The sequence below is a fragment of the Rhamphochromis sp. 'chilingali' genome (genome assembly GCF_963969265.1).
Source record: "Rhamphochromis sp. 'chilingali' genome assembly, chromosome: 8".
Classification (NCBI taxonomy): domain Eukaryota; kingdom Metazoa; phylum Chordata; class Actinopteri; order Cichliformes; family Cichlidae; genus Rhamphochromis; species Rhamphochromis sp. 'chilingali'.
Window position 1 is genome coordinate 20,329,890 of NC_137935.1, and position 13,419 is coordinate 20,343,308.

Genomic DNA, 13,419 nt, shown 5'->3' on the forward strand with positions numbered 1-13,419 from the left:
GACAGAGGTGCTAAAGTGCACGGCGGAGCTCGAATGTGCAAGCTACACAACGCAAGGCTGTCTGTTTTTGTTTTGTTTTTTAGGGCAGTTATTTAGCCTCCGAAATATAATCGGTGCTGAGGCTTGGAACTGCACAGCTGAAGAGAGTCATCAAGATAGAAATGCAGAGCGACCGGCAAACCAAACAATGTCACGGTATAGTCACAGAACTATTTAGACCATATGGTCTAGATTGTGCTTTGACACTGTCTGCTTTGAAGATCCACGTGTTCACATCTGTCTGAAGCTTGTGTGTCAGCAGGTAGGGTCCAGTGAATGTGTTGAGAGTGAACCAGAAACAAAAAACTTGAGTTCCAGGCTGGAAAATCAAAAGAGCGAGCTGAATGACAAAGCAAGGCACTTCAGACTGCTGTTTCATAGCCAGTCTGAGCAGCATCGAACATCAGCAACATCTGAAGAAAAAAAAAAACAACAAGAGGGAAAAGAAAGTAGGCCCAGTGAGACTTGCTTTCAGGTACAGTTCTTTTATTTTTCCATTGGAAAGTTGCTTTCCAGATGCCAGCATCCCTGAGAACATTTAAAATGCAAACCTTCTGGACAGCCCCATCAGGCCAGCCAAAAGATATTCACATCAGCAAACCCACAGCTCTGCACTGCTCTTTTTTCTTCTTCTTCCTTTTAAGTCTATTTTAATGATTAACCAGCATTGCCGTCCAGGCTCTGAGTCTGTTGCTTTGCGATGAGGATATGGTGCCTCCCTCTGCCTGGAGAAATAACTGCAGGCCATGTGTTGGGTTGAGAGCTGTCCATGGTAGTACTTTGTAAGCAGATATGATATGTGTACCTTTATTCTAGACTAGACTATGGATCCCAGGAGAAGGAGAGCTCCGTGATGAACAGGCTTAGTGACATCATTTCAGCTTGAAATACATCATTGAGTAAATAAAAATAAAATCAAAGAGTTGCAGGTATGATTGGAAAAATAGCATTGAAACAAACTAATAAACACAAACCATTAAATCCACTAATCCCCTTTAATCCCCTGTTCAGATAAATCATATAATCTTTCCATGAGGTCTGTAGACAGAGAGCTTTGCTACGTTTTTGTTTTTTTAAACCTGTGTTACAGTTACTCTGAGAGTCTGTGACAATAAGAAATTTTCATCCCATTCAGAATCGTTCACCCCGCCACATACTTCCAAATCCTACCAGGAAACAATATTAAAATGCTGTTAGCTGGTGTGGCCATGTGGCTGCTGAAGGATCTCCAGGGGATGTTTTTAGCAGCATGACTTCACCCTTGCTATTCCCTCCTTTTTAGTCAACTGGACTCCTCTATGCGGTCATTTCGAAGCAGCCCCTGCGGTGCGTCTGCATGTCTCTCACGCGGCGGATGGACTGGATCTGGGGGTGGTGGGCTCCCCACTCATTCCAGTGCTTGAAAGGACCCATTTCAAGCATATATTGGTAGCCACGGTAGCCAGGGTACTGGTAACCCACCCAGCTATGTGAAGAAGACAGAAACAGAGGTTAACTACAATGCTTTAGCTTTCAGTTTTCAGCTACGTTGCTATACAAATGACAAAGGTATTTTCTGTATAAGACAACACCTCCCAGTGCTTCGTATTTTACATCTGTTTTCATATTTATTTGTTCTGTCTTTTCTTATTGCACTGTGGATTTCCATGTTGTAATTTTAAGTATTTGATGGGCTATACAGGTGTACACTGTCTGATGGTGTGTTATATTTCTTGGTTATTATTTTTGTCCGATCTGTGAGACTACAGATGAAAAGGAGCCTTTTGACTAATTCTGGAATCTTTGAATCTGAAGAGCCCAAATACACTAAAGCTATAAATCATCCATATTATCTGACAGAGGCATTTTGGATTCCGGCCTTCAGTGAGGTCATCAAGTCTACCAGTTATGGCCCAATCCCCCTCCAGTCAGGGTGAACAGTACCCCTCGATCACCCCAAAAAACATGCCCTAAACAGAGAGCTCAAACCAAGTGGGGAGTTGCCACTGAGCCTGAGTCGAATTAGCCAAAAAAGATAACTAGAAATGGCTTACGTTCCACCGGTGACCTGAATGCTGGCAACACGATCCTGCAAGCCGTAAGACCACAAACTTGGAATATCCTCGTCGCACACTTCCATCTTACGACCCTCAAAATTTGCACATTCATACAGGCAGATCTTGTGGTCCTGCGGGTCCTGTTGGAGAAATACATTGTTTGTCGCAGATTGTGTAAATGTTCATATTTCTATTCTAGATTAACAAACAAAACAAAACAAAACAAAAACAAAAAAAAAAAAAACATAACCAAAGCATTATTATGATTACTGAGGATAAATGATGTATGCATAAATACACAATGGTTGTGTAATATAAATGTTTTAGAAGATAAAATCAAATCCTTGAAAAACAACAGTGAATACTTTTTGTTGTTTGGGGGTTTTTTATAGTTGAAAATGAAACAGCTGCAAAAAAAAGACATCTAATGAATCCTTTCATCCAAAAATGGAAGAAGACTATAAATACACGTGTGAACCCCTCCCCTCACACAAAAAAAAATAAATTCCTTTGAGCCAGCAAAAGACAAAAGAAAGAATAGATGGACACGAGCTGCAACGTGAGGCGGACACCAGAGACTAAACCAAAAATTGACAGGCTGAAAAATGTCCACCACAACTTACCATCCGGAGAGGTCTGATTGACATGATGCGGTCGCACCTGTAGCTGTTGGACCAGGTGTCCCAGCGGGGGTACTCTCCTTTCTCCAGTATGAACATCTCACCGGTCATGTTCTGCTGCTCATACCCGACCCAGCTGGAGAGGCGGACAAACAGATAAGGAAAAGGGGCAACCTAAAGTGTGCTGTCACTCACAGTGTGTCTAACACGGGGTCAGTGACTTACGGTCCGATCTCTACCCGGATGGAGCCGATTCTCTCCATGCCCTTCTCGCACAGGTTACGGGACTCTCCAAACAGGTCCATTCTACGTCCCTGGAAGTTCTCGTATTCATAGAGGTATATCTGGAAAGCAAAAACACACTGAAAGCATTAGTTTCTCAAGTACAGTACTTTAGATACATAATTACTTGTTTTCATGTTTTTTTTAGGGCTCTTGGTGTTAAAAAGAAAACCGTAGTAGTACCTTGTGATTGCGCAGCCCAATGGCAGAGTGGCTGCCTATGCTGCCTTGAGCACCTGAGTGAGACATGATCAGCTCTAGAGGGAAGAAGCATGAAGTCAGTCAGCTGTTTTTAGAGATCCTGAAGAGGATAATTACTTCCACTCGACTGCTGGAACATGGCATAAACTCCAGCACGGCAATTAAATTAAAATAGTGGTCATTTAAAATCAAAGATTACTATTCTTTTCTTTTTCTAAAGATTCGCTGGATAGATCCTTGATGCTTATTCATTTAAAAGTAGGTTTTTCTCAGAGTTATCCAATGGCTGTTTTCAGATATAGCTTGTTTTACTTTTGCAGTCTATAAAACGAGTCAACACAAAGCAAACTGAAACACATAATTTGAAGTCAGTTTTTCTTCTGGCACATCCAGCAGTGACATCACAGTTGGGATCAAGGTGAGAACTTCAGCCACACCAGTTCAACAACAAAAACAGGGTTTAAGTAGAGTCAAGCTGCTCATTAAGGATAAAAAAAAAATCCGTTCTGAAAATGATTGAGCTCATTATAAAATAAAAAAATAAACTATGGGTGTCTTTATATTCAAGCATTTTGGACACATCGTTATTATGTGAACATAAATCTAAGGCTGATCAGTTTTTAATGCTTAACTTAGTTATAATAACTCACTTTATCAGATTTTGACCTTAAAGTTGTATTTACTGTGTAAATATTCCAGGACTGCAAGAACATTCAATGATCATCCATAAATCTGTCAATAGTGGCCTGAGCGGCTTTTTAAGGACAAAAGCACTGGGCGCAGTCTCTTATCTTTCTCATTCATGTTAACTTCAGGGTGACAAATGAACACGTAAACTGCATTCTGTGTCAATATTCCTCCTGTTCAGGCCAGAGTTAAGGTTTAAGAGAAGAGGCAGTCCCTAGTTGGTTCTTTGAGTCCAAGGTGTCAGTAGACAGGAAAACAAACACAACATTTCCAAATAACGAGTCTAGCAGTTCTTTAAAAGTTAGAAAGAGGAAAAACTTACAGTTACAATTGAAGGAATGGCCGACCTTTAGAGAAAGTGATGGACGCCGACCTTATGAGAGGGGATATATATATACATTCACATCCAAACCAAGTCTACAGAGGCAGGATTCCGGCTTCTCATTGGCTGTGAGCTGGCTCACAATGTGGGGTCAAAGGGCACGCTGCTAATCCGTGGACAAGTCATGATGACTCAGCTGCTCCTTTTGTTGTCCTGGACCATTGTGGGGGACCAGGGACAGTCACTGCCATCAGCAGAAAGTCTGCACACACACACACACACACACACACACACACACACACACACACACACACACACACACACACACACACACTTAGGTGTTTGTCCTGTGTGTGTGAAGCTGTCACTTCTCTTCATGACTTTCTTTTAAAAAGCTTTTTCTTTTCCTCATGTTTTTTCTTTTCTGTCTTTCATTTCATTTTCACTTCTTGCTCTGTGATATATATTTTTTTGGCTTTCACTTTCATTTTTTCTCTTTTTTTTGATGCTTCGTGCATGCAGTCTAAGCTTTTGAGCCTCACGTCTCTAATATGCTGACTGCAGTAGCTTTTGTATAGGCAGGCAAACGGACACTCTTTGGAACATTTGGGTGGTCGACAGGCTATAGTCATGCAGATAGACATGCATCCATGATTGTATCATACAGACGCTTTATTTTCTACATGCACAGCAGCAGACTTGCAGAGTGGCAGCTTCTTGACATGACTTGTGAAATGACCAAAAGACCAGAAACATTAAATGTATTTTTGTTTGCTATATTAAAATAAAAACACGGTGTCATTTTCTTTTACAGTCATGGTAAAAGCAAGTGCACTCTCTCTTTCAATTTTAAGGTTTTATGTATCTGGACACAATGAAAACATAATTCTAGTCCTTAGCAGTGTCACGGCGAATGGGATGAGCCGTGTGGAGAAAATAAAGGAGGATCCAAGCACAGGCACTTGTGGAGGTGCGAAGGAGGTTTGTTGTAAAAATAAAACACAAGGTGAAAAATGGCAGAACGGAACTAAAGATAGCCTAAAGTGTAAGAAACTAAAGTATCAAACATGAACACAAACATGACAAAGGGTGAGCAGAGGCATATCAAGGTGGACAGCAGGGTGAACACACGGTGGATACACAGACAGACCAGCAACTGGTACACGAGTAGACACAACTTAAATACACGCAGAAGAACACAGGGAGATTACAAACAGGTGGGGAACACAGCTGGGAGTAATTGACAAGACGAGACAGGGGAAGCAAAACTGAATACACTGACATCAGACATGAACCTTCAAAGTGGAACATGGAAACATACACTGACAAAACTCAGACCTGATACTGGCTGTTTTCTCAGGCTTATATTATATTATATTATTTTTGTGTGTGTATGTGATGTGTTGGTTGTCTGTTTGTTTGTATGGACATACTGCAAATCAATTTCGCTGTAGTGAACAACTACAGCAAGTGTGAGCAACTCTATAAAAGTGGGACTTTTAGCAGTTTGGTGGTCTGTAGTATTCAGGTGTGTGCTAACACAATGCCAAGGAGGAAATACATCAACAATGATCTTAAAGCAATTGTTGCTGCCCATAAATGTGAAATTAAGGCTATTTTCAAAGAATTAGAAATGAGTCATTCTGCAGTAAGGAAAAAAAGAAGGAAAGAAAAACGACTCAAATGAAGAAAACATTCAAGATTGTTGCAAATCTCCCAAGAAATAGACGTCCTGCCAAATTTGCACTAGACTGTGCAATGCTCAGAGTAACTGTGAAAAATCCACGAGTTAAATCTCAGACACTAAAGGCCTCAGTTAGCATGTTAAATGTTAAAAGTTCATGACAGTACTATCAGAAAAGGACTGAACCAGTATGGCTACCAGGAGAAAACAAACCACAAAACCTCTGGATCAATTTCCTTTCAACAGAGACCAAAATGAAGAAGTTTGGCCGTAATGCTCAGCACCATGTTTGGAGACAATCCCCCACACCTTATCAGCACAAACACTTCATACCAACTGTCCAGCACTGTGGTGGATGAGCGATGATTTGGGGTTGTTTTGCCCTCACAGGACCTGAGCATCTTGCAGTCACTGAGTCAACCATGAACTCATCTGTATATCAAAGTGATCTAGAGTCAAATGTGAGACAGATAAAACTTCTCTGAAGCTTGGTCATTCAACAGGACAGTGATCCCAAGCCTTTTCTGTATTGGTGACATATTTCTTTCCATTTAGTTTGGGTTACACTGATTTCAACACTGTACTTGTATCTTTTTGACATTTGAGAAAGTAATTTCACAATGGTTTACCTCTTCAGCCTTGAATGTTAGATCAGCACAACAGCTTCACTTAAAATAAAAAGAATTCACAGTGTCCATGTTTAATCAAGTGGTTAATTATTCAAATGCTAAACCAAAAGTTTCTTAGATAAAACTCCAACAGGTTTTCTGCTTCAAAGCATTAGTTTTTCCTCACTGACCCACAATATGCAGGATGTGAAGCTTTAATCTTCACAAAAAGAGTGTAATTGATGCCGCCTGTATGAATATCTTTGCAGGAAATTAAGTCAGAAATTATTATTTATTTTTTCTGCCTTAAAGACAAAATTATATTAGGGTGCATAATAATAACATGTGAAATGCCACCTATTCACAGACAGCCTTTGACTTTTTAGTGCAAAGCAATTTTTGGCTCCTTTTCATTATTATTATTATTATTATTATTATTATTATTATTATTATTATTATTATTATTATTATTATTATTATTATTATTATTAACAGTAGTAATAGCAATATGCAAGGAGAAGATGAGTGTACACTGGAAGGTCAGCTGTTCCCGTGTAAATGGTTTTCTCTCTGTGTGTCCTTTGTAAGCTCTGCATGCATGTGTGAGTGCATGAATGAAGCCATTGCATGTCTGTCTCTGTCCATGACAGTCTGCCTGCATGACTGAGCATGCGTGCACATTGATTTGAGAGGGGAGAGGTGAAAGGATCGGAGACGTGGGGTCAGTAGAAGCGGACATGATGTACAAATCTGAGACAGAGCACACCGCATTCTGGAAAGCCCTTGTGAGTAAACAAGAGACAAGTTATCTTTTGTATTAGACAAATTTTTATGTCCCCCTAGATTTTGAAAAACCTTTAATGATGAAAAGTCTAAGCTTGCCTATCTTTTTTCAATTTTTTTGCTTTCTAACTTAATTCTACTTGTGGTGCTTTTCCTATTTGCAGGGCAGTCTCTGCCAGGACTGTGAACATCTGTTATCTGTTATCAGACTAGGCCGTGCCAGGACTTGGTCCGGCCCACCGGTCATGGACCATTTGGAACTTGTGCTTATCTGCACTGGGCACCGTGCCCTCCATCCAGTCCTACTGCAGCTAAAGCCCAGCAGCTCAGCGCCGAACAATGCACGGAGCAGCAATGTGCTGACTCCTGCCCCGACCCACAGGCCCAGCTGCTTTTCAGCACCAACATGTATAAATAGGTCCGTTTACTCTGAGGTCAGGACATCGTTTTTGTGGAGCCCCCTGTGAGCACTGAACAGCTATTCTTTGGGGCCGGTCAGGTAAGCCCTCTATCTCAGTCCATTCAGCCTATACAACCTTGTGCAGACTATTGTCACTTACATTTTTGCATTTTTTTTTTCCTCTTTGTGGATTTCGCTGAGTCACATGAATGTAAAGACAGAGAGCAGACATGCATATGCAAAGGTGTACTGACGACACACAGGGAGGACATGTATGCACTGTGTCTACATCTGAACGTGGTTTCATCAAGTGTGGAGAATTTCCCATAGTTAGCTGTTTCAAGCCCAAACATGTATGACAAAGGCAGTATTGTTATATATGTCAAAAACATTCTAATTAATGAACTTTGTAAATTTTGTTATAAAATTTGGTCAAATTCAAAAAAAGACACACCAACATGACACATAAAATGATGACAGTCTGTAAGATCCTCTTATATTTTGCATAAAAACTGCAGAAACGCTCGTTATTGTTTTAAGTGGTGTGAATGATAAGCTGTATGTTTAATAAATGCAACACTCCCTGCTCTTCATTCTGAAGGTATATCAAGTCGGAAACACAAAGTAGCATGGCTCTAAACAACCCTAACCCACTGGGACCATGGAAAGTGAGTCTGACGCCCTTGTCATGGATCAACAACAAAAGCAGATAATGCTTTTAAATATCAAGCCTGGCCTGATAAATGTGTGACGTGTGCATCTGTGCACACATCAGTGTGTGCGTGCAACATGTGCATGCTACATGTATGCATTTGTGTCCGCTCCAGATCACAGTTTATGACCAGGAGAACTTCCAGGGGAAGCGTCTGGAGTTTACCTCAGCCTGCCAGAACATCATGGAGTGTGGCGTTGACAACATTCGATCCTTGAAGGTGGAGTGTGGCGCGTAAGTCACCCACAGAGAAAAGAAAATCTCGAAACCAGAGTGTGACCTAAAACACATTTATCATTTATTAGAAAGATACTGAAAGATCTGTTAGTATTTAAACTCAAAACATAACATCTGAAATTACTTATAGCCCTCACTTATAACTATTTAAAGTTCACTATAAGCTTTTTTAAAATATACAAAACATTTGCCTGATGTCTTCTAATTGGTCTGTGTTCCTGTGATCCAGCGATGCATTCATGTGTCTCTCTGTTTGTTCGTGGCAGCTGGGCAGGATATGAGCACTCCAGCTTCTGTGGCCAGCAGTTTGTTTTGGAGAGGGGAGAGTACCCTTACTGGGAGTCATGGAGCGGCAGCAACGCCTACCACATTGAGAGGATGATGTCTTTCCGCCCCATCTGCTCTGCTGTGAGTTTCTGTCCTAAATCAGCAGCTTCTGCTTTTTCTCCATCTATACAAAATGTAAAAAAAAAAAAAAGTATTTATCTCATGAAATGGTCTCATGTGTGTGTAAAGCTCAATAGAGTGACTAATAAAGGCGCTGAGTGCAGCCTAAAATAGAATGGAGTGCACTTGCAACTTGTAAATTATTAGATTTTGGGCCCAATTCACACAATTTTAATGATTATTATGCAACTCTTTTATGCCTGGAAGGTTGCTACCTCATTACTACACCTATCACCAACATCATGTGTTCTTTTGCCTGTTTTCTCTGGCTGACTCATGCTCGCACAGAATCACAAGGAGTCCAAGATGGTGCTATTTGAGAAGGAGAACTTCATGGGGCGCCAGTGGGAGATAAACGATGACTATCCTTCCCTGCAGGCTATGGGCTGGGGCAACAACGAGATCGGATCTATGCAAGTTCAGAGTGGCGCGTAAGTCTCGACATCGGAACTCGTATTACTCTTTACAGGCTTCACACATGTTAAAATTGGAACAAGTGAAGAAAACTGTAGCTGATAGTGGCTTCCAGGCTTATCCACTGGCATACAACTGTTGTCTTTTCCTCCTGTAGCTTCACGTATATTTTTCTAAATGCATTTCATTTCACTTGCTGTCTAAACCACAAATTCCCCTCTCCTCCTCCTCCACCACCAGCTGGGTGTGCTACCAGTTTCCAGGTTACCGTGGTTACCAGTACATCATGGAGTGTGACCATCACGGTGGCGAGTACAAACATTACAGAGAGTGGGGCTCCCACGCTCAGTCCTTCCAGGTGCAGTCGCTGCGTCGAATCCAGCAATGAGACCCCGCGGCCTCCTCTCCCAGCCTCTCGCTCTTTACCTCCTCCAGATCTTCCCTCCTGCTCCTCCTCTTCCACCCTTAACCCAATCATTCCAGCACCTTCTGGTGCTTTATCATCGAGATGTTTACGACACTTTTCTTGTCTGTTGCCAAATGAAAATAAAGAGAAAACATGAGAAGAATAAAAGAAAGTTAAAAACAGGCCACTGTAGAGAAGCTCCTGACTGATGCCCCGCTGAGGAAAGAAAAGGAGGACGCTAAAAACAGGCCTCAAGGCAGCAGCAGGGTGGTGATGTCACTCAGAGTCATTGCTCCTCATATTTGTGGATAACTGTGGTGCTGCCAGTGTTCAATAAAGACAGAAGAAGGCAACTTAAATAAAGAGTCTGCTGCTAACCTCTGGTGTGCTCAGTTGTGATTTATTTTAAAACAGCGAGCTTTGCTTTAGGCTTCTCTGTTTAACTGTGACTATTTGCAGTGAAAAGAAGCTGGGAGCACATGAGGGATAGTAGGTATATTGGTAGTCATGTTTTGTTTTACGCCTTAATAGAAGCAAAATTGACTTATACTTACATAACACCTTTCTACTCCATTTGAGCACTCACAAGTGCTTTCTAGTACAAGTCACCCAATCACATACCCTGGTACCCTGGTTCTCCCATATTTTACATATTGTGTGGAAGTGTGGGGAAACACATATAAAAATACAACTAATCCATTAGTCACAGTACAGAAACGAGCACTGCGTATTATTCACAAGGCTGGTTATCTAGATCATACTCACAAACTCTTCCTTCAGGCAAAGTTACTTAAATTCCAGGATCTGGTTAATTACAATACATCTATAATCTTATACAAAGCCTTTAATAAACTTCTACCTACAAATTTACAAATTATATTTGAAATTCGAGAAAGGGTTTATAATGTGAGAGGCTTCGGAGAATTCAAATTACCCAGAACTCGAACAACCTGTAAAGGTTTTTGTGTGTCTGTATGTGGTGTGAAAATCTGGAACAGTCTGAGTTTACAACTGAAACAATGCAAAAATATTCATAGATTTAAATTCCTCTACAAACAGTTGGTCTGGTCACAGTATACTCAATGATGGTTTTGTTGTGCTCTGTAATGTCTGTTCTCTTAACATTGCTGGTATGGATTAAAAAAAAAAAAAAGTGTGTGCGTATGATTGTACATATATGTACATGTGTGTGTAGATATATATGTATGTATGTATATGTATGTGTGTTTGTCACTATGTAATTATTATTGCCTGTTACCTGTGGTAACGCAATTTATAATTAATATATATTCTGTATTCAGTTATGAAGGTTCTATTTGTTGTTTGCGAGCTGCCGTTGAGATGCTTGCATGTGCCCGGGGCTGTTGATGGTTTGTTTGGTTGCAACGATGGGCGTAGCTGCGGGAAGCTTATTGTTTTTTGTTGATGAGTGAGTATAGGGGTGGGATTTAATAAGTTTTCTTCGTCCCACTCCTTTTCAGGTAATTTTTGTTTTTGTTTTGTGCACTTTATGTTCAATATATGTATTCTTGTTGTGCCTGAAATGAACAAATAAATGAATGAATGAATGAATGAATGAACATGCACTCACACTCGGATCAGGGGCAACTCAAGGTTTAGTATTTTGCCTAAGGAGTGTCATTAGCCAGTACTAAAGCTGGTTAATTATTGGAAAGCACGAGCATCTTCTTGAATCTTTTAATGTGGAAATGAGACTAATTACTTAGAAAAATAAATTCAGCTTTTAAAATCAGGACACATTGGGACTTCCTTATAATGACTAACAGCAGGAAGCAACAGCACAGATAAGTAAACCACACATTGAAATTCTTAGATCCCTTATGCTAAACCTATTAGATCTAGTTTAGTTTGCCGCTGCAGCTTTAACCTCTGCAGTTATAGTTTAGCCAGAGCTGTCTGAAGTTAAACACCTCGGGGGTTTCAAAAACTTTGACAACTTGCTACCAGCTCAGGGAAAACAAAGCACTTTGAAAGCATTTTGAAGTGTCCTCAGAACCTTTGAAAGGTGAAAAATACATGTATTGAAAGATTTCCAGGCTGCATGTACATCCTAGCCTGGAAAATGTGAGGAGAGTTTGTGTTTTTGAAATCTGAAGGCTCTGAGAGATGCTTTGGATTGCAATTTTCCAGAATTTGCTAATATTGGTAGCATCCATTCTTTCCCATTAGTGGTGGTCATACAACCCCACAGGAGGATATTCCTACCCCCCCCATGCTTAACAGCTGACAAATTGGGATAATTTTGTTCTCCAGACACTAAAGCGTTGATTTCTATGCTCTAAACATTGGTTTTGTGAAGAGATTGCAGATAAAGTGTTCATATGGACAACAGACCTCCCTTTCTTTTAGCAGTTCCTTCTTGTCTAGTCGAGGCCCATAATGGCCACATAATAAATTAAAAACCATATGTAATAATATAAAAATAAAAAAGACAATTCAATGTATGAAATAATATACTTAAGAGATCAAAATACCATATGAATTTAAAATGCTTTAAAACTGTACAAAATAGACGGTATTCTGTTTTATATCAGTCCCCCATTCCAGTAAAATTAACCCTTTTAAAGCCAAATGTAGTATATTTGATGAGTTGTTGAGTGCTTTTGGGACTTATACAGAATTTTCTTCTACATTTTTAGCATTTTTATTTTAATAAATGACCAAAAAAGACGGATGTACCAAGTACGATACAAATTAAAGCTAATATATATAAATTGTTATTCAATATTTTTTTTAATGGCCAGGTTCAATAAACACCGTTTTCAACAAATAGATTTTTCTGGCAATTATTTCGGGCTTTAACCTTCCTCTCGTGTTAGCTTTCTGTTATCATCTCTTATGTTAGCGGGTCGGTTTTGACCCGTGAATTAAATCAGCTATAAAATATACTAAAAACAATAAGTTATCATCCAATTTGTTTCTCATCTCTTGGTTACCTTGTTAGGCTTCCTTATCCATGAAAATGTTGGTTTTAATACTTTTGGTGTGGGCCTCTGGGTCTTTTTTTGTCACTATACCCCTCGATTTCAATTAAAAAAAAATTGTAAAATTAACCTCAAGAGAATCATATTAATAAATAAAAGGTTTCTGTGTTACCTGAGTATTACTGAGGGGTATAGGACACATCTCTTAAATAAATCTGTTTTATTGATTTTTTTCATTTTAAGATTAATAACTAAAATGACATCGATGGTGTTACGGGTCAATTTCGACCCATAGACATTTACATCAAGAAAAGACAAAAAAAGTTTGTTTTTTTTCAGCAGTAGACCTTTAATATAAACTGAAAAAAAGAAAAAGTCCTCTCCTCCTTTGTTTTGGTTATAGCCGTGGGTAATTGTGGGCTTTTTATCACTTCCCAATGATACAGCTTCACCTCAGTTTCCTTTGTGAAGTTCTTGTCCAAGGTCATATCTGGTAAAAAATAAAATAAAATAAAATATCACAGCTGATATTGTGATCCTGCAGTCCAGTGGTCATATGGAGGACCACACATTTTCATTGTTTCTTCTCAGGGGTG

The 13,419-nt window shown here is 39.8% G+C and overlaps 2 protein-coding genes across 2 annotated transcripts; one reads left to right on the top strand and one right to left on the bottom strand.

Moving 5' to 3' along the window:
* Positions 1-613: 613 nt before the first annotated feature.
* crybb1l3 (crystallin, beta B1, like 3) lies at positions 614-8,939 on the bottom strand. The gene is made up of 8 exons (XM_080888232.1): positions 8,803-8,939; positions 8,540-8,654; positions 4,188-4,449; positions 3,161-3,234; positions 2,921-3,039; positions 2,699-2,831; positions 2,073-2,215; positions 614-1,504 (listed from the first exon to the last, which is right to left on the bottom strand). Exons 4-8 carry the CDS (start codon positions 3,224-3,226, stop codon positions 1,336-1,338), a joined length of 630 nt encoding a protein of 209 aa, XP_080744358.1. The 5' UTR covers positions 3,227-3,234; positions 4,188-4,449; positions 8,540-8,654; positions 8,803-8,939; the 3' UTR covers positions 614-1,335.
* Positions 7,590-10,243, top strand: cryba1a (crystallin, beta A1a). Its single transcript, XM_080888233.1, has 6 exons — positions 7,590-7,761; positions 8,264-8,330; positions 8,490-8,608; positions 8,878-9,019; positions 9,347-9,489; positions 9,713-10,243. Exons 2-6 carry the CDS (start codon positions 8,292-8,294, stop codon positions 9,858-9,860), a joined length of 591 nt encoding a protein of 196 aa, XP_080744359.1. The 5' UTR covers positions 7,590-7,761; positions 8,264-8,291; the 3' UTR covers positions 9,861-10,243.
* The last annotated feature ends 3,176 nt before the right edge of the window (positions 10,244-13,419 follow it).

Coding starts and splice junctions, on each gene's coding strand:
- crybb1l3 (XM_080888232.1), bottom strand. CDS start 3,226: ATGTCTCACTCAGGTGCTCAAGGCAGCATAGGCAGCCACTCTGCCATT. Junction 3,040..3,160: donor TTGGGCTGCGCAATCACAAG/GTACTACTACGG, acceptor TTTGCTTTCCAG/ATATACCTCTATGAATACGA. Junction 2,216..2,698: donor CAATCAGACCTCTCCGGATG/GTAAGTTGTGGT, acceptor TTTCTCCAACAG/GACCCGCAGGACCACAAGAT.
- cryba1a (XM_080888233.1), top strand. CDS start 8,292: ATGGCTCTAAACAACCCTAACCCACTGGGACCATGGAAA. Junction 8,331..8,489: donor ACCCACTGGGACCATGGAAA/GTGAGTCTGACG, acceptor TGTCCGCTCCAG/ATCACAGTTTATGACCAGGA. Junction 8,609..8,877: donor TTGAAGGTGGAGTGTGGCGC/GTAAGTCACCCA, acceptor TGTTCGTGGCAG/CTGGGCAGGATATGAGCACT.